We start from the raw sequence: 20,895 nt of genomic DNA, 5'->3' as shown, positions 1-20,895 counted from the left end.
ATTTTTCCTTTATTGTCATCGAAAGTGCACTCTTGTGTCCCACTCACTAGCTTATCTAAAAATCCATTAAAAGCTAGAACTATTTGAAAAAGTTAATCGCCTGGCCTTAAAAATAACAGTAATTTATCTCTGCTATTTTACAGTGGCTCCTGATCTTGACTTAAAGGGTCTACCTGATTTGTGCTACTTGGCTAAAGAAAACAGCAACTTCCGGCTTAAGATCCCCATAAAAGGCAAGCCAGCTCCATCAGTCTCCTGGAAGAAAGGGGAAGATCCTCTAGCAACTGACACTAGAGTCAGTGTTGAGTCATCTGCAGTTAACACAACTCTTATAGTGTACGATTGCCAAAAATCTGATGCTGGAAAATACACAATCACACTTAAGAATGTTGCTGGCACCAAGGAAGGAACTATCTCCATAAAGGTTGTTGGCAAGCCTGGCATCCCCACTGGACCAATCAAATTTGATGAAGTCACAGCAGAAGCCATGACCTTAAAGTGGGCTCCTCCAAAGGATGATGGAGGTTCTGAAATCACCAACTATATCCTAGAGAAGAGGGATTCTGTGAACAACAAGTGGGTGACGTGCGCCTCAGCTGTCCAGAAAACCACCTTTAGAGTAACCAGACTTCATGAGGGCATGGAATATACCTTCAGGGTCAGTGCCGAAAATAAATATGGTGTAGGGGAAGGCCTGAAATCGGAGCCAATTGTTGCGAGACATCCATTTGGTAAGTGTCTTAAATTCAGAAGACGTCAAGCAAAACACGGTTTTGAGGAGGCTTCTTATTATAAATCTTGCATTATCTATTTTTTCTAGATGTGCCTGATGCTCCCCCACCTCCCAATATTGTGGATGTCAGACACGATTCAGTATCTCTAACTTGGACTGACCCCAAGAAAACTGGTGGTTCTCCAATTACAGGTATTTTGTTTGTTCTTATCCTACAGCTTTTACATCAAGATTCCTCACAAATATTTCCCTGAGAACAGTTGAATATGTGCTTATCGATAACATTATCTGCTTATACAGAAATGTGTTTTTCTTTCAGTACATATGGTTAATGTTTAATTTTATTGAAAATATCCTAATGTAATAGTTAATAAAGTATTTCTTAATTATAATAGCTATTTTTGTAAGTTAAAATTGTTCACCAAAAAAGACAACAACTATGCATATTCCAAGAGGAAAAAAAAATGGCACTATGCTTGGGTAATAAAAGTATAGATACTAGCAAGAATGACTACTTGTTCAATATATATGGATATGTATAAATAATTTGGGCAACACATATATATTGTAAAATCAAGCTGCATTTATACTTGATACATCCCTGGGTCTTTTGTAGGGTATCATCTCGAGTTCAAGGAAAGAAACAGCCTTTTGTGGAAGAGAGCTAACAAGACTCCGATAAGGATGAGAGACTTTAAAGTGACAGGATTAACTGAAGGTCTTGAATATGAATTCCGAGTTATGGCAATCAATTTAGCAGGTGTGGGCAAGCCAAGCCTACCATCAGAGCCTGTTGTGGCACTGGACCCAATTGGTAAGTCATTATATGAAGAAAAACCCAGGTGCATGTTTTACATGAAGAAAACTGGTATTTGTTTGACTGGTTTTGCTTTTATGTTTTAGATCCTCCTGGAAAACCTGAGGTTATTAACATAACAAGGAATTCAGTGACTCTCATTTGGACTGAACCTAAATATGACGGTGGTCATAAGTTAACTGGATATATAGTGGAGAAGCGAGATCTACCTTCGAAGTCTTGGATGAAAGCCAACCATGTTAATGTCCCAGAATGTGCCTTTACTGTAACTGACCTTGTTGAGGGTGGAAAATATGAATTCAGAATTAGAGCAAAGAATACAGCAGGTGCTATCAGTGCTCCATCAGAAAGTACAGAAACCATTATTTGCAAGGATGAATACGGTAGGTCCATTTTACTTTTTATGTATTTTTTTTAAAGCAAATTAAGCCTCCTTCCTTTTCTGATTAAAATGTATTTTTTTCTTTGCAGAGGCACCAACAATTGTCCTTGATCCCACAATAAAAGATGGGCTAACAATTAAAGCAGGGGATACCATTGTTTTGAATGCCATTAGCATTCTTGGCAAACCCCTTCCAAAATCAAGTTGGTCCAAGGCAGGAAAAGACATTAGACCATCAGATATCACTCAGATAACTTCAACCCCAACATCTTCCATGCTTACTATCAAGTATGCCACTAGAAAAGATGCCGGTGAATATACCATCACTGCTACCAATCCTTTTGGCACGAAGGTGGAACATGTGAAGGTAACAGTCCTTGATGTACCTGGTCCCCCAGGTCCTATTGAAATCAGTAATGTTTCTGCTGAAAAAGCAACACTTACATGGACACCTCCCTTGGAAGATGGCGGCTCACCAATTAAGTCCTATATACTTGAAAAGAGAGAAACCAGCCGACTTTTGTGGACAGTGGTTTCTGAAGATATTCAGTCTTGCAGGCATGTGGCAACCAAACTTATCCAAGGAAATGAGTACATCTTCCGGGTCTCAGCTGTAAACCACTATGGCAAAGGAGAACCTGTACAGTCTGAACCTGTCAAAATGGTAGACAGATTTGGTATGTAGAGCATGTGAGGGAATTGACATGGAAACATTTATAGCAGAGTTTAGGAAATCATGGATTTCTAATAAATTTGCTTCCTTTTCAGGTCCCCCTGGCCCTCCTGAAAAACCAGAGGTATCAAATGTCACTAAGAACACTGCCACTGTCAGCTGGAAAAGGCCAGTGGATGATGGTGGCAGCGAAATTACAGGATATCATGTAGAAAGGAGAGAAAAGAAAAGCCTGCGATGGGTGAGAGCAATAAAAACACCAGTTTCCGATCTCAGATGCAAAGTAACAGGACTGCAAGAAGGAAGCACCTACGAATTCCGTGTCAGTGCAGAAAACAGAGCAGGAATTGGTCCACCCAGTGAGGCTTCAAATTCTGTTCTGATGAAAGATGCAGCATGTTAGTATTTGTCTTTTTCAACACCGTTCATTCCAGAGTGCCAATATTTTATCTAAATTACCCAAAAGCCAAACTCTGAATATATACTTTTGTGTCTTTGTTTCTTTCTCAGATCCTCCAGGACCACCTTCAAATCCGCATGTCACTGATACTACCAAGAAATCTGCTTCTTTGGCATGGGGCAAGCCTCATTATGATGGTGGACTTGAAATCACTGGCTATGTCGTGGAGCATCAAAAAGTAGGAGATGAGGCCTGGATAAAAGATACCACAGGAACCGCCCTCAGAATCACTCAGTTCGTTGTTCCTGATCTTCAGACTAAAGAAAAATACAACTTCAGAATCAGTGCCATCAACGATGCAGGTGTTGGGGAGCCAGCGGTGATTCCAGATGTTGAAATCGTAGAACGGGAGATGGCTCCTGATTTTGAACTAGATGCCGAGCTTCGAAGAACACTTGTTGTTAGAGCAGGACTCAGTATTAGGATATTTGTGCCAATCAAAGGTCGTCCTGCTCCTGAAGTGACATGGACCAAAGATAACATCAACCTGAAAAACCGAGCCAACATTGAAAATACGGAATCATTTACTCTTCTGATTATCCCAGAATGTAACAGATATGATACCGGTAAATTTGTCATGACCATTGAAAACCCGGCTGGGAAGAAAAGTGGCTTTGTGAACGTCAGAGTCTTGGACACGCCAGGCCCAGTCCTCAACCTGCGGCCTACAGACATCACAAAGGACAGTGTCACCCTGCACTGGGACCTCCCTCTGATAGATGGAGGCTCACGTATAACAAACTACATTGTAGAGAAACGTGAAGCAACACGGAAATCTTATTCCACAGCCACCACTAAGTGCCATAAATGCACATATAAAGTTACCGGCTTGTCTGAAGGGTGTGAATATTTCTTCAGAGTGATGGCAGAGAATGAATATGGAATTGGTGAGCCAACAGAAACTACAGAGCCCGTAAAAGCCTCTGAAGCACCATCTCCACCAGACAGCCTTAACATCATGGACATAACTAAGAGCACCGTCAGCCTGGCATGGCCTAAGCCCAAACACGATGGTGGCAGCAAGATCACTGGCTATGTGATTGAAGCCCAAAGAAAAGGCTCTGACCAGTGGACCCACATCACAACCGTGAAAGGGTTAGAATGTGTTGTGAGGAATCTAACTGAAGGAGAGGAATATACCTTCCAAGTGATGGCAGTGAACAGCGCGGGGAGAAGTGCCCCTAGAGAAAGCAGACCCGTCATTGTCAAGGAGCAGACAATGCTTCCAGAGCTGGATCTCCGTGGCATCTATCAGAAACTGGTCATTGCCAAAGCTGGTGACAACATCAAAGTTGAAATTCCAGTGCTCGGTCGACCGAAGCCCACAGTGACATGGAAAAAAGGAGACCAATTTCTTAAACAGACACAGAGAGTTAATTTTGAAACCACAGCGACTTCAACCATTTTAAATATCAATGAGTGTGTCAGAAGTGATAGTGGGCCCTATCCATTAACAGCAAGGAACATTGTAGGCGAGGTTGGTGATGTCATCACCATTCAAGTCCATGATATCCCAGGGCCACCTACTGGACCAATCAAATTTGATGAAGTTTCATCTGATTTTGTAACCTTCTCTTGGGACCCACCTGAGAACGATGGTGGTGTACCAATAAGCAACTATGTAGTGGAAATGCGGCAGACTGACAGTACTACCTGGGTTGAGTTAGCAACCACCGTTATACGTACTACCTATAAAGCCACCCGCCTTACTACTGGATTAGAGTATCAGTTCCGTGTAAAAGCTCAGAATAGATATGGAGTTGGACCAGGCATCACATCAGCATGCATAGTTGCCAACTATCCATTTAAGGTTCCTGGACCTCCTGGTACCCCTCAGGTAACTGCAGTTACCAAGGATTCAATGACAATTAGCTGGCATGAGCCACTTTCTGATGGTGGAAGCCCCATTTTAGGATATCATGTTGAAAGAAAAGAACGAAATGGTATTCTCTGGCAGACTGTGAGCAAAGCTTTAGTACCAGGCAACATTTTCAAATCAAGTGGACTTACAGATGGTATTGCTTATGAGTTCCGGGTGATTGCAGAAAACATGGCAGGCAAAAGTAAGCCAAGCAAGCCATCAGAGCCTATGTTGGCTCTGGATCCCATTGACCCACCTGGAAAACCAGTACCTCTAAATATTACAAGACACACGGTGACACTTAAATGGGCTAAGCCTGAATATACTGGGGGCTTTAAAATTACCAGTTATATCGTTGAAAAGAGAGACCTTCCTAATGGACGGTGGCTGAAGGCCAACTTCAGCAACATTTTGGAGAATGAATTTACAGTCAGTGGCCTAACAGAAGATGCTGCATATGAATTCCGTGTGATCGCCAAAAATGCTGCAGGTGCCATCAGTCCACCATCTGAGCCATCTGATGCTATCACTTGCAGGGATGATGTTGAGGCACCAAAGATAAAGGTGGATGTTAAATTTAAGGACACGGTTATATTAAAAGCAGGTGAAGCATTCAGACTGGAAGCTGATGTTTCAGGCCGCCCACCTCCAACAATGGAATGGAGCAAAGATGGAAAAGAGCTGGAAGGCACAGCAAAGTTAGAAATAAAAATTGCAGATTTCTCTACTAATCTGGTAAACAAAGATTCAACAAGAAGGGATAGTGGTGCCTATACCCTTACAGCGACTAATCCTGGTGGCTTTGCTAAACACATTTTCAATGTCAAAGTTCTTGACAGACCAGGCCCACCTGAAGGACCTTTGGCTGTAACTGAAGTGACATCAGAAAAGTGTGTACTATCATGGTTCCCTCCACTGGATGATGGAGGTGCCAAAATTGATCATTACATAGTACAGAAACGTGAAACCAGCAGATTGGCATGGACAAATGTAGCCTCAGAAGTCCAAGTAACAAAGCTAAAGGTCACTAAACTCTTGAAAGGCAATGAATACATATTCCGTGTCATGGCTGTAAATAAATATGGAGTGGGAGAGCCACTGGAATCAGAGCCTGTGCTTGCAGTGAATCCTTATGGACCCCCTGATCCGCCCAAAAACCCTGAAGTGACAACTATTACTAAAGATTCGATGGTTGTCTGCTGGGGACATCCTGATTCTGATGGTGGAAGTGAAATCATCAATTATATTGTGGAACGGCGTGATAAAGCTGGCCAACGCTGGATTAAATGCAATAAAAAAACTCTTACTGATTTAAGATATAAAGTGTCTGGACTGACAGAAGGACATGAATATGAGTTCAGGATTATGGCTGAAAATGCTGCTGGAATTAGTGCACCAAGTCCTACCAGTCCATTTTACAAGGCTTGTGACACTGTGTTTAAACCTGGACCACCAGGTAACCCACGTGTTCTAGATACAAGCAGATCATCCATTTCAATCGCTTGGAATAAACCTATCTATGATGGTGGTTCAGAAATCACTGGGTATATGGTTGAGATTGCCCTGCCAGAGGAAGATGAATGGCAGATTGTCACTCCACCAGCAGGACTCAAGGCAACTTCGTATACTATCACTGGCCTCACAGAGAATCAGGAATATAAGATCCGCATCTATGCCATGAATTCCGAAGGACTTGGGGAACCTGCCCTTGTTCCTGGAACTCCAAAGGCTGAAGACAGAATGCTGCCTCCAGAAATTGAACTGGATGCTGACCTGCGCAAAGTTGTTACTATAAGGGCCTGCTGCACCCTGAGACTTTTTGTTCCCATCAAAGGAAGGCCTGCACCTGAGGTGAAGTGGGCCCGGGAACATGGAGAATCTTTAGATAAAGCTAGCATCGAATCCACAAGCTCTTACACCCTGCTTATTGTTGGAAATGTAAACAGATTTGACAGTGGCAAATATATACTAACTGTAGAAAATAGTTCAGGCAGCAAGTCTGCATTTGTCAATGTTAGAGTTCTCGATACACCAGGCCCCCCACAGGATCTGAAGGTAAAAGAGGTCACTAAGACATCTGTCACACTCACATGGGACCCACCTCTCCTTGATGGAGGTTCAAAAATCAAGAACTATATTGTTGAAAAGCGGGAATCAACAAGAAAAGCATATTCAACTGTTGCAACAAATTGCCACAAGACTTCCTGGAAGGTAGACCAGCTTCAAGAAGGCTGTAGCTACTATTTCAGGGTTCTCGCAGAAAATGAATATGGCATTGGGCTGCCTGCTGAAACCGCAGAATCTGTGAAAGCATCAGAACGACCTCTTCCTCCAGGAAAAATAACTTTGATGGATGTCACAAGAAATAGTGTGTCACTCTCTTGGGAGAAACCAGAGCATGATGGAGGCAGCCGAATTCTAGGCTACATTGTGGAGATGCAGACCAAAGGCAGTGACAAATGGGCCACGTGTGCCACAGTCAAGGTCACTGAAGCCACTATCACTGGATTAATTCAGGGTGAAGAATACTCTTTCCGTGTTTCAGCTCAGAATGAAAAGGGCATCAGTGATCCTAGACAACTGAGTGTGCCAGTGATCGCCAAAGATCTTGTCATTCCACCAGCCTTCAAACTCCTGTTCAATACTTTCACTGTACTGGCAGGTGAAGACCTAAAAGTTGATGTTCCATTCATTGGCCGCCCTACCCCAGCTGTAACCTGGCATAAAGATAATGTACCACTGAAGCAGACAACTAGAGTAAATGCAGAGAGCACAGAAAATAATTCACTACTGACAATAAAGGACGCCTGCCGAGAAGATGTTGGCCATTATGTGGTTAAACTGACTAACTCAGCTGGTGAAGCTACTGAAACCCTTAATGTTATCGTTCTTGACAAACCAGGGCCTCCAACTGGACCGGTTAAAATGGATGAAGTGACAGCTGATAGTATTACTCTTTCCTGGGGCCCACCCAAGTATGATGGTGGAAGTTCTATCAATAATTACATTGTTGAGAAACGGGACACTTCCACAACCACCTGGCAAATTGTATCAGCTACAGTTGCAAGGACAACAATAAAGGCTTGCAGACTGAAGACTGGATGTGAATATCAGTTTAGAATTGCAGCTGAAAACAGATATGGAAAGAGTACCTACCTCAATTCAGAGCCTATTGTAGCCCAATATCCATTCAAAGTTCCTGGTCCTCCTGGCACTCCACTTGTCACACTGTCCTCCAGGGACAGCATGGAAGTACAATGGAATGAGCCAGTCAGTGATGGAGGAAGTAGAGTCATTGGCTATCATCTAGAACGCAAGGAAAGAAATAGCATCCTCTGGGTTAAGTTGAATAAAACACCTATTCCTCAAACCAAGTTTAAGACAACTGGCCTTGAAGAAGGTGTTGAATATGAATTTAGAGTCTCTGCAGAGAACATCGTGGGCATTGGCAAGCCGAGTAAAGTATCAGAATGTTATGTGGCTCGTGACCCATGTGATCCACCAGGACGGCCAGAGGCAATCATTGTCACAAGGAATTCTGTGACTCTTCAGTGGAAGAAACCCACCTATGATGGTGGAAGCAAGATCACTGGTTATATTGTTGAGAAGAAAGAATTACCTGAGGGCCGTTGGATGAAAGCCAGTTTTACAAATATTATTGACACTCATTTTGAAGTAACTGGCCTAGTTGAAGATCACAGATATGAGTTCCGGGTTATAGCCCGAAATGCCGCAGGAGTGTTTAGTGAGCCTTCAGAAAGCACAGGAGCAATAACAGCTAGAGATGAGGTAGATCCACCACGAATAAGTATGGATCCAAAATACAAAGACACAATCGTGGTTCATGCTGGTGAATCATTCAAGGTTGATGCAGATATTTATGGCAAACCAATACCAACCATTCAGTGGATAAAAGGTGATCAGGAGCTTTCAAACACAGCTCGATTAGAAATAAAGAGCACCGACTTTGCCACCAGTCTCAGTGTAAAAGAGGCAGTACGTGTCGACAGTGGAAATTACATACTGAAGGCCAAAAATGTTGCAGGAGAAAGATCAGTTACTGTGAATGTCAAGGTTCTTGACAGACCAGGGCCACCTGAAGGACCTGTTGTTATCTCAGGAGTTACAGCAGAAAAATGCACACTAGCTTGGAAACCCCCACTTCAGGATGGTGGGAGTGATATCATAAATTATATTGTGGAAAGGAGAGAAACCAGCCGCTTAGTTTGGACTGTGGTTGATGCCAATGTGCAGACTCTCAGCTGCAAGGTTACTAAGCTTCTTGAAGGCAATGAATATACTTTCCGTATAATGGCAGTAAACAAATATGGTGTTGGTGAACCTCTTGAATCTGAGCCAGTAGTTGCCAAGAATCCATTTGTAGTACCAGATGCACCAAAAGCTCCAGAAGTCACAACAGTCACCAAGGACTCAATGATTGTTGTATGGGAAAGACCAGCATCTGACGGTGGTAGTGAAATTCTTGGATATGTTCTTGAGAAACGGGATAAAGAAGGCATTAGATGGACAAGATGCCATAAGCGTCTGATTGGAGAGTTGCGCCTGAGAGTAACTGGACTCATAGAAAATCACGATTATGAGTTCAGAGTTTCTGCTGAGAATGCTGCTGGACTTAGTGAACCAAGCCCTCCTTCTGCTTACCAAAAGGCTTGTGATCCTATTTATAAACCAGGACCCCCAAACAACCCCAAAGTCATAGACATAACCAGATCTTCAGTATTCCTTTCTTGGAGCAAACCAATATATGATGGTGGCTGTGAAATTCAAGGATACATTGTTGAAAAATGTGATGTGAGTGTTGGTGAATGGACAATGTGCACTCCACCAACAGGAATTAATAAAACAAACATAGAAGTAGAGAAGCTGTTGGAAAAGCATGAATACAACTTCCGTATCTGTGCTATTAATAAAGCTGGAGTTGGAGAACATGCTGATGTCCCTGGACCTATTATAGTTGAAGAAAAATTGGAAGCACCAGACATTGATCTTGACCTAGAACTAAGGAAAATCATAAATATAAGGGCAGGTGGCTCCTTAAGGTTATTTGTTCCTATAAAAGGTCGTCCTACACCAGAAGTTAAATGGGGAAAGATGGATGGTGAAATCCGAGATGCAGCTATAATTGATGTCACTAGCAGTTTCACCTCTCTTGTTCTTGACAATGTCAACCGATATGATAGTGGAAAATATACGCTTACATTAGAAAACAGCAGTGGAACAAAGTCTGCCTTTGTTACTGTGAGAGTTCTGGACACGCCAAGTCCACCTGTTAACCTGAAAGTCACAGAAATCACCAAAGACTCAGTATCAATTACATGGGAACCTCCTTTGTTGGATGGGGGATCCAAAATAAAAAATTACATTGTTGAGAAACGTGAAGCCACAAGAAAATCATATGCTGCTGTTGTAACTAACTGCCATAAGAATTCTTGGAAAATCGATCAGCTCCAAGAAGGTTGCAGTTATTACTTTAGAGTCACAGCTGAGAATGAGTATGGTATTGGCCTTCCTGCCCAGACTGCTGATCCAATTAAGGTTGCAGAAGTCCCACAACCTCCTGGAAAAATAACTGTGGATGATGTCACCAGAAACAGTGTCTCTCTGAGTTGGACAAAACCTGAACATGATGGTGGCAGTAAAATCATTCAGTATATTGTGGAAATGCAAGCTAAACACAGTGAGAAATGGTCAGAGTGTGCTCGAGTAAAGTCTCTTGAGGCAGTAATTACCAACCTAACTCAAGGGGAAGAATATCTTTTTAGAGTTGTTGCTGTAAATGAAAAGGGGAGAAGTGATCCTCGGTCCCTTGCAGTTCCAATAGTTGCCAAAGATCTGGTAATTGAGCCAGATGTAAAACCTGCATTCAGTAGTTACAGTGTACAGGTTGGCCAAGATTTGAAAATAGAAGTGCCAATTTCTGGACGTCCTAAGCCAACCACTACCTGGACTAAAGATGGTCTCCCACTGAAGCAGACCACAAGAATCAATGTTACTGATTCACTGGATCTCACCACACTCAGTATTAAAGAAACTCATAAGGATGATGGTGGACAATATGGAATCACAGTTGCCAATGTTGTTGGTCAGAAGACAGCATCCATCGAAATTGTAACTCTAGATAAACCTGATCCTCCAAAAGGACCTGTTAAATTTGATGACGTCAGTGCTGAAAGTATTACATTATCTTGGAACCCTCCATTATATACAGGGGGCTGCCAAATCACCAACTACATTGTTCAGAAAAGAGATACAACCACCACAGTATGGGATGTTGTTTCTGCTACTGTTGCTAGAACTACACTCAAAGTGACCAAACTGAAAACTGGTACAGAATACCAATTTAGAATATTTGCCGAAAACAGATATGGACAAAGCTTTGCCTTAGAGTCTGATCCAATTGTAGCTCAATATCCCTACAAAGAACCAGGCCCTCCAGGTACACCATTTGCCACAGCCATTTCCAAAGACTCCATGGTCATACAGTGGCACGAACCAGTCAACAATGGTGGAAGCCCCGTCATAGGTTACCACCTGGAGAGAAAAGAAAGAAACAGTATTTTGTGGACAAAGGTCAACAAAACTATTATTCATGACACCCAATTCAAAGCACAGAATCTTGAAGAAGGCATTGAATATGAATTCAGAGTGTATGCTGAAAATATTGTTGGTGTAGGCAAAGCAAGCAAGAATTCTGAATGCTATGTAGCCAGAGATCCCTGTGACCCACCAGGAACCCCAGAACCAATAATGGTTAAAAGAAATGAAATCACTTTACAGTGGACCAAACCTGTGTATGATGGTGGAAGTATGATTACAGGCTACATTGTAGAGAAACGTGATTTGCCTGATGGTCGTTGGATGAAAGCTAGCTTTACAAATGTCATTGAAACTCAATTTACTGTGTCAGGTCTTACTGAAGATCAAAGATATGAATTCAGAGTCATTGCAAAGAATGCAGCTGGTGCAATAAGTAAACCCTCTGACAGTACTGGACCAATAACTGCCAAGGATGAGGTTGAACTCCCAAGAATTTCAATGGATCCAAAATTCAGAGACACAATTGTGGTAAATGCTGGAGAAACATTCAGACTTGAGGCTGATGTCCATGGAAAGCCCCTACCTACCATTGAGTGGTTAAGAGGAGATAAGGAAATTGAAGAATCTGCTAGATGTGAAATAAAGAACACAGATTTCAAGGCTTTACTTATTGTAAAAGATGCAATTAGAATTGATGGTGGGCAGTATATTTTAAGAGCTTCCAATGTTGCAGGTTCTAAGTCATTCCCAGTAAATGTAAAAGTATTAGATAGACCAGGACCTCCAGAAGGGCCAGTCCAGGTTACTGGAGTCACTTCTGAAAAATGCTCTTTAGCATGGTCTCCACCACTTCAAGATGGTGGCAGTGACATTTCTCACTATGTTGTTGAAAAGCGAGAAACCAGTCGACTTGCCTGGACTGTTGTTGCTTCAGAAGTTGTGACCAATTCTCTGAAAGTTACCAAACTCTTAGAAGGTAATGAATATATTTTCCGTATAATGGCTGTCAACAAATATGGTGTTGGAGAGCCTTTGGAATCTGCACCAGTACTAATGAAAAATCCATTTGTGCTTCCTGGACCACCAAAAAGCTTGGAAGTCACAAATATTGCCAAAGACTCCATGACCGTCTGTTGGAACCGTCCAGATAGTGATGGTGGAAGTGAGATTATTGGTTACATTGTAGAGAAAAGAGACAGAAGTGGCATTCGATGGATAAAATGTAATAAACGCCGCATTACAGATTTGCGTCTAAGAGTGACAGGATTAACAGAAGATCATGAGTATGAATTCAGGGTCTCTGCAGAAAATGCTGCTGGAGTTGGGGAACCAAGTCCAGCTACAGTTTATTATAAAGCCTGTGATCCTGTGTTCAAACCTGGCCCACCTACCAATGCACACATTGTAGACACCACTAAAAATTCAATCACACTTGCCTGGGGTAAACCCATCTATGATGGTGGCAGTGAGATCTTGGGATATGTAGTAGAAATCTGTAAAGCAGATGAAGAAGAATGGCGAATAGTTACTCCACAGACTGGCCTGAGAGTCACTCGATTTGAAATTTCAAAACTCACTGAACACCAAGAGTATAAAATACGAGTCTGTGCCCTCAACAAAGTTGGTTTAGGTGAGGCTACATCAGTTCCTGGTACTGTGAAACCAGAAGATAAACTTGAAGCACCTGAACTTGACCTTGACTCCGAATTAAGAAAAGGAATTGTTGTAAGAGCTGGTGGATCTGCCAGAATTCACATTCCATTCAAAGGTCGTCCAACGCCTGAGATCACTTGGTCTCGAGAGGAAGGTGAATTCACAGATAAGGTCCAAATTGAAAAGGGAGTAAACTATACCCAACTATCAATAGATAACTGTGATAGAAATGATGCTGGAAAATACATTCTTAAGTTGGAAAACAGCAGTGGATCAAAGTCTGCTTTTGTAACTGTGAAAGTTCTTGACACTCCAGGACCACCACAGAATTTGGCAGTCAAAGAAGTGAGAAAAGATTCTGTCTTCCTGGTATGGGAGCCACCCATCATTGATGGAGGGGCAAAGGTCAAGAACTATGTGATTGACAAACGTGAGTCAACCAGAAAAGCGTATGCTAATGTGAGTAGTAAATGCAGCAAAACAAGTTTTAAAGTGGAAAACCTTACAGAAGGAGCCATTTATTACTTCAGAGTCATGGCTGAAAATGAATTTGGAGTTGGTGTTCCAGTGGAAACTGTTGATGCCGTGAAAGCTGCTGAACCTCCTTCCCCACCAGGAAAGGTTACACTCACTGATGTGTCCCAGACCAGTGCATCACTTATGTGGGAGAAACCTGAACATGATGGCGGTAGCAGAGTCCTGGGGTACGTTGTTGAAATGCAGCCCAAAGGAACTGAAAAATGGAGCATTGTGGCTGAATCCAAAGTCTGTAATGCAGTTGTCACTGGTTTAAGTTCTGGACAAGAATATCAGTTCCGTGTCAAGGCTTATAATGAGAAAGGAAAAAGCGATCCAAGAGTGTTGGGTGTTCCTGTCATAGCCAAGGACTTGACTATACAGCCTAGTTTAAAGTTACCATTTAACACATATAGTATCCAAGCTGGAGAAGATCTTAAAATAGAAATTCCAGTTATAGGCCGACCAAGACCTAACATTTCTTGGGTCAAAGATGGTGAGCCTCTTAAACAGACAACAAGAGTAAACGTTGAAGAAACAGCTACCTCAACTGTTTTGCACATTAAAGAAGGTAACAAAGATGACTTTGGAAAATACACCGTAACGGCAACAAATAGTGCAGGCACAGCAACAGAAAATCTCAGTGTTATCGTTTTAGAAAAGCCTGGACCTCCAGTTGGCCCAGTTCGGTTTGATGAAGTTAGTGCAGACTTTGTAGTCATATCTTGGGAACCTCCAGCCTATACTGGTGGCTGCCAAATAAGCAACTACATTGTAGAGAAGCGAGATACAACCACCACCACTTGGCACATGGTATCAGCAACAGTTGCAAGAACAACAATTAAAATAACCAAACTGAAAACAGGCACGGAGTACCAGTTTAGAATTTTTGCTGAAAACAGGTATGGAAAAAGTGCCCCACTGGATTCTAAGGCAGTTATTGTACAATATCCATTTAAAGAACCTGGACCACCTGGAACTCCTTTTGTGACATCAATCTCAAAAGATCAGATGCTTGTGCAATGGCATGAGCCAGTTAATGATGGAGGCACCAAAATTATTGGCTACCATCTTGAACAGAAAGAAAAGAACAGTATTTTATGGGTCAAGTTAAATAAGACCCCCATTCAGGACACCAAATTCAAAACAACTGGGCTTGATGAGGGCCTTGAGTATGAGTTCAAAGTTTCTGCTGAAAATATTGTTGGCATTGGCAAGCCTAGCAAAGTGTCGGAATGCTTTGTTGCTCGTGATCCATGTGACCCACCTGGTCGCCCTGAAGCCATTGTTATTACAAGAAACAATGTCACACTGAAATGGAAGAAACCTGCCTATGATGGTGGTAGCAAAATAACAGGTTATACTGTAGAAAAGAAAGATCTACCTGATGGCCGCTGGATGAAAGCCAGCTTTACCAACGTATTAGAAACTGAATTTACAGTGAGTGGACTTGTAGAAGACCAAAGATATGAATTTAGAGTAATTGCAAGAAATGCAGCTGGAAACTTTAGTGAACCATCTGATAGTAGTGGTGCCATTACTGCAAGAGATGAAATTGATGCACCAAATGCCTCTCTGGATCCAAAATATAAAGATGTCATCGTTGTTCATGCAGGAGAGACTTTTGTTCTTGAAGCCGACATCCGTGGCAAACCTATACCTGATGTTGTTTGGTCAAAAGATGGAAAAGAACTTGAAGAAACAGCTGCTAGAATGGAAATTAAATCTACTATTCAGAAAACAACTCTTGTTGTCAAAGACTGTATACGGACTGATGGAGGACAATATATTCTGAAACTCAGCAATGTTGGTGGTACAAAGTCCATACCCATCACTGTAAAGGTACTTGACAGGCCAGGGCCTCCTGAAGGGCCTCTGAAAGTTACTGGAGTTACTGCGGAAAAATGTTACCTGGCATGGAACCCACCTTTGCAAGATGGTGGTGCTAATATTTCACATTACATCATTGAAAAGAGGGAGACAAGCCGACTCTCTTGGACCCAGGTTTCAACTGAGGTACAGGCCCTTAACTACAAAGTTACTAAACTTCTTCCTGGTAATGAGTACATTTTCCGTGTCATGGCTGTGAATAAATATGGAATTGGAGAGCCCTTGGAATCTGGGCCTGTTACGGCCTGTAATCCTTATAAGCCACCAGGTCCTCCCTCAACACCTGAAGTCTCAGCAATCACCAAAGATTCTATGGTAGTAACATGGGCACGCCCAGTAGACGACGGAGGTGCTGAAATTGAGGGCTACATTCTTGAAAAACGAGATAAGGAAGGCGTTAGATGGACCAAGTGCAACAAGAAAACATTAACGGATCTGCGGCTCAGGGTAACTGGTCTTACCGAAGGCCATTCCTATGAATTCAGAGTTGCTGCTGAAAATGCAGCTGGTGTGGGAGAACCTAGTGAGCCATCTGTTTTCTACCGTGCATGTGATGCCTTGTATCCACCAGGTCCACCAAGCAGTCCAAAAGTGACAGACACTTCCAGATCTTCTGTCTCCCTGGCATGGAGTAAGCCAATTTATGATGGTGGCGCACCTGTTAAAGGCTATGTTGTAGAGGTCAAAGAAGCTGCTGCGGATGAATGGACCATCTGCACTCCACCAACAGGATTACAAGGAAAGCAGTTCACAGTGACCAAGCTTAAAGAAAACACTGAATATAACTTCCGTATTTGTGCCATCAATTCTGAAGGTGTAGGTGAACCTGCAACTCTACCTGGTTCAGTGGTTGCTCAGGAGAGGATAGAGCCACCAGAAATAGAACTCGATGCTGATCTCAGAAAGGTGGTCGTTCTGCGTGCAAGTGCTACTTTACGCTTATTTGTCACTATCAAAGGTCGACCAGAACCCGAAGTTAAATGGGAAAAGGCAGAAGGCATTCTCACTGACAGGGCTCAGATCGAGGTGACCAGCTCATTTACAATGTTGGTGATTGATAATGTTACCAGATTTGACAGTGGTCGGTATAATCTGACATTAGAAAATAATAGTGGCTCCAAAACAGCTTTTGTTAACGTCAGAGTTCTTGACTCACCAAGTGCCCCTGTGAATTTGACTGTAAGAGAAGTGAAGAAAGACTCAGTGACGTTGTCCTGGGAACCACCACTTATTGATGGTGGAGCTAAGATTACAAACTACATTGTCGAAAAACGAGAAACTACAAGAAAAGCCTATGCTACCATTACAAATAATTGCACTAAAACTACTTTCAGAATTGAAAATCTACAAGAAGGATGTTCTTACTACTTCCGAGTCTTGGCTTCCAATGAATATGGGATTGGTTTGCCAGCTGAAACAACAGAACCCGTTAAAGTGTCTGAACCACCCCTCCCACCTGGAAGAGTAACTCTTGTTGATGTGACCCGTAATACAGCTACAATTAAGTGGGAGAAACCAGAAAGTGATGGCGGCAGCAAAATTACTGGTTATGTGGTTGAAATGCAGACTAAAGGGAGTGAAAAGTGGAGCGCCTGCACACAAGTTAAGACTCTAGAAGCAACTATATCTGGCTTAACTGCAGGAGAAGAGTATGTCTTCAGGGTAGCTGCAGTTAACGAAAAGGGAAGAAGTGATCCAAGACAACTTGGAGTGCCAGTAATTGCAAGGGATATTGAAATAAAGCCTTCAGTTGAGCTTCCTTTCCATACTTTCAATGTAAAGGCTAGAGAACAACTTAAGATTGATGTGCCATTCAAAGGAAGACCTCAAGCTACTGTGAACTGGAGAAAAGATGGTCAGACTCTTAAAGAGACAACTAGAGTCAATGTTTCTTCTTCAAAGACTGTAACATCACTATCTATTAAGGAAGCTTCAAAGGAAGATGTTGGAACTTATGAATTATGTGTTTCAAACAGTGCTGGATCCATAACAGTTCCTATTACTATAATTGTCCTTGACAGACCAGGACCTCCAGGTCCTATACGTATTGATGAGGTTAGTTGTGACAGCATAACCATTTCTTGGAATCCTCCAGAATATGATGGTGGCTGCCAAATTAGCAATTACATTGTTGAAAAGAAAGAAACCACCTCTACAACATGGCACATAGTTTCACAAGCAGTTGCAAGAACATCCATTAAAATAGTTCGCCTGACAACAGGAAGTGAGTATCAGTTCCGTGTTTGTGCAGAAAACCGCTATGGAAAGAGCTCCTACAGTGAATCTTCAGCTGTTGTTGCAGAGTATCCATTCAGTCCCCCAGGTCCTCCTGGTACTCCTAAAGTTGTGCATGCCACAAAATCTACCATGCTTGTAACCTGGCAAGTGCCAGTTAATGATGGAGGAAGTCGAGTAATTGGCTATCATCTTGAGTATAAAGAAAGAAGCAGCATTCTTTGGTCAAAAGCAAATAAAATCCTCATTGCTGATACTCAAATGAAAGTCTCCGGCCTTGATGAAGGACTGATGTATGAGTATCGTGTATATGCTGAAAATATTGCTGGAATTGGTAAATGCAGTAAATCTTGTGAACCAGTCCCTGCAAGAGATCCTTGTGACCCTCCTGGACAACCTGAAGTCACAAATATCACAAGAAAATCAGTGTCACTTAAATGGTCTAAACCACATTATGATGGTGGAGCTAAGATCACAGGATACATTGTTGAACGCAGAGAACTACCAGATGGCCGGTGGCTGAAGTGCAATTATACTAATATACAAGAAACATACTTTGAAGTAACTGAACTTACTGAAGATCAGCGTTATGAATTCCGGGTTTTTGCAAGGAATGCTGCTGACTCAGTTAGTGAGCCATCTGAATCCACTGGGCCTATTATAGTTAAAGATGATGTTGAGCCTCCAAGAGTTATGATGGATGTCAAGTTCCGAGACGTTATTGTTGTCAAAGCTGGAGAGGTCCTTAAGATAAATGCAGACATTGCAGGGCGACCTCTGCCAGTAATTTCCTGGGCCAAGGATGGTATAGAAATTGAAGAAAGAGCAAGAACAGAAATCATCTCAACAGACAATCATACTTTGTTAACAGTTAAAGACTGTATAAGACGAGACACTGGGCAATATGTACTAACACTGAAGAATGTTGCCGGCACTCGGTCTGTGGCCGTTAATTGCAAAGTACTTGATAAGCCTGGTCCACCAGCAGGACCACTTGAAATAAATGGCCTCACTGCTGAGAAATGCTCTCTTTCCTGGGGACGTCCCCAAGAAGATGGTGGTGCAGATATCGACTATTACATCGTAGAAAAACGTGAAACAAGCCACCTTGCATGGACAATATGTGAAGGAGAGTTACAGATGACATCCTGTAAAGTAACCAAGTTACTCAAAGGCAATGAATATATATTTAGAGTAACTGGTGTTAATAAATATGGTGTTGGTGAGCCCCTAGAGAGTGTAGCTGTAAAGGCACTAGATCCATTTACAGTTCCAAGTCCACCCACGTCTTTGGAAATTACTTCTGTGACCAAAGAATCTATGACACTTTGCTGGTCAAGACCCGAGAGTGATGGAGGTAGTGAAATATCTGGATATATAATTGAAAGGCGAGAGAAAAATAGCCTAAGATGGGTGCGTGTAAACAAAAAACCAGTTTATGATCTAAGAGTGAAATCAACAGGACTTCGGGAAGGATGTGAATATGAATATCGTGTTTATGCAGAAAATGCTGCTGGCCTAAGTCTTCCAAGTGAAACCTCTCCCTTAATTAGGGCAGAAGATCCAGTGTTCCTACCATCTCCTCCATCCAAACCCAAAATTGTGGACTCAGGCAAGACAACTGTAACTATTGCCTGGGTTAAGCCGCTGTTTGATGGTGGGGCCCCGATAACTGGATATACTGTAGAATACAAAAAATCTGATGACACTGACTGGAAAACTTCCATTCAGAGCTTACGAGGGACAGAATATACAATAAGCGGACTAACAACAGGAGCTGAATATGTTTTCAGAGTAAAATCTGTCAATAAGGTTGGTGCTAGTGACCCCAGTGATAGCTCTGACCCTCAGATAGCAAAGGAAAGAGAAGAAGAACCTTTATTTGATATTGACAGTGAAATGAGGAAGACCTTGATTGTCAAGGCTGGTGCCTCATTTACCATGACTGTGCCTTTCCGAGGAAGACCAGTACCCAATGTCTTGTGGAGTAAGCCAGACACTGACCTCCGTACTAGAGCTTATGTTGATACCACAGACTCTCGTACATCACTGACCATTGAAAATGCCAACAGAAATGACTCTGGAAAGTACACATTAACAATTCAGAATGTTTTGAGTGCTGCTTCACTGACCTTAGTTGTCAAAGTTTTAGATACCCCAGGTCCTCCAACCAACATTACTGTGCAAGATGTAACCAAAGAGTCTGCAGTGTTATCCTGGGATGTTCCTGAAAACGATGGTGGAGCACCAGTGAAGAATTACCACATAGAAAAACGTGAGGCCAGCAAGAAAGCATGGGTCTCTGTGACCAACAACTGTAACCGCCTCTCCTACAAAGTTACCAATTTACAAGAAGGAGCGATCTATTACTTCAGAGTCTCTGGAGAAAATGAGTTTGGTGTTGGTATACCAGCTGAAACAAAGGAAGGAGTAAAAATAACAGGTATGTTTTAAGAATAAGGAAATTCTACATATCCATGTTAATTTTGCTAGAATAGTGTGAGTCATTCTAATTAGTCGTTATTTCATCTTAAATGCTTTTGGGTTCACACCCTTCACACCCCAAACTATTCATACTATGGCACAAAATGGAATCTCTAGTGAAGAGTCTTTCATTGATTAAAAAAACAGAAATTTACGTAGCTAAAATTGGATAATATATGTTGAATTTAAGTATTATTGAATCTAACTGTATATATATGTAGGTATACATGTTTATATATATATACACAGATTATATATATATAGTATGTGTGTATGACATATATCGTATGTGTGTATGTGCATGTGTGTGTGTACAGAAATTGTATATAAAGTTTTTTAAAAGATTGTTCATCTTGTTCCTCTTTTTTATCCCCATGGTAAATTTGGAGTAAATTTTATCATTTAATCTGGTCATTTTACCCTTAATTTGGATTTGAATGCTATAGCATGTAATGACATAGCTTGTGGGAGCCTTGGTTGGTTCAGAAGCAAAATGGGTTATGTAAAAAGGAAGACTAAAATCAACGTAAAAATATGGCCTTCATTTAAAAGTTTTCTTTTGACAATACATGAAGAGTGCACATTTAAAAGTGTTGTAATAATTATTCACTTTCTTTTGATGCTTTGTTTTCT

The 20,895-nt window shown here is 41.9% G+C and overlaps 1 protein-coding gene across 1 annotated transcript in view; it reads left to right on the top strand.

Moving 5' to 3' along the window:
- Positions 1–20,895, top strand: part of TTN (titin) — a 280,746-nt gene that overhangs the window by 225,707 nt on the left and 34,144 nt on the right. Inside the window, exons 314-320 of the mRNA XM_063595464.1 lie at positions 144–731; positions 821–925; positions 1,350–1,547; positions 1,637–1,933; positions 2,022–2,609; positions 2,701–3,003; positions 3,116–20,221. Coding sequence (XP_063451534.1) covers positions 144–731; positions 821–925; positions 1,350–1,547; positions 1,637–1,933; positions 2,022–2,609; positions 2,701–3,003; positions 3,116–20,221 — 19,185 coding nt within the window. The remainder of the gene's footprint in view (positions 1–143; positions 732–820; positions 926–1,349; positions 1,548–1,636; positions 1,934–2,021; positions 2,610–2,700; positions 3,004–3,115; positions 20,222–20,895) is intronic.

This window comes from Pan paniscus, chromosome 13 (assembly GCF_029289425.2).
Source record: "Pan paniscus chromosome 13, NHGRI_mPanPan1-v2.0_pri, whole genome shotgun sequence".
NCBI classification, from domain to species: Eukaryota; Metazoa; Chordata; class Mammalia; order Primates; family Hominidae; genus Pan; species Pan paniscus.
This window is presented reverse-complemented; position numbering and strand designations above follow the sequence as displayed.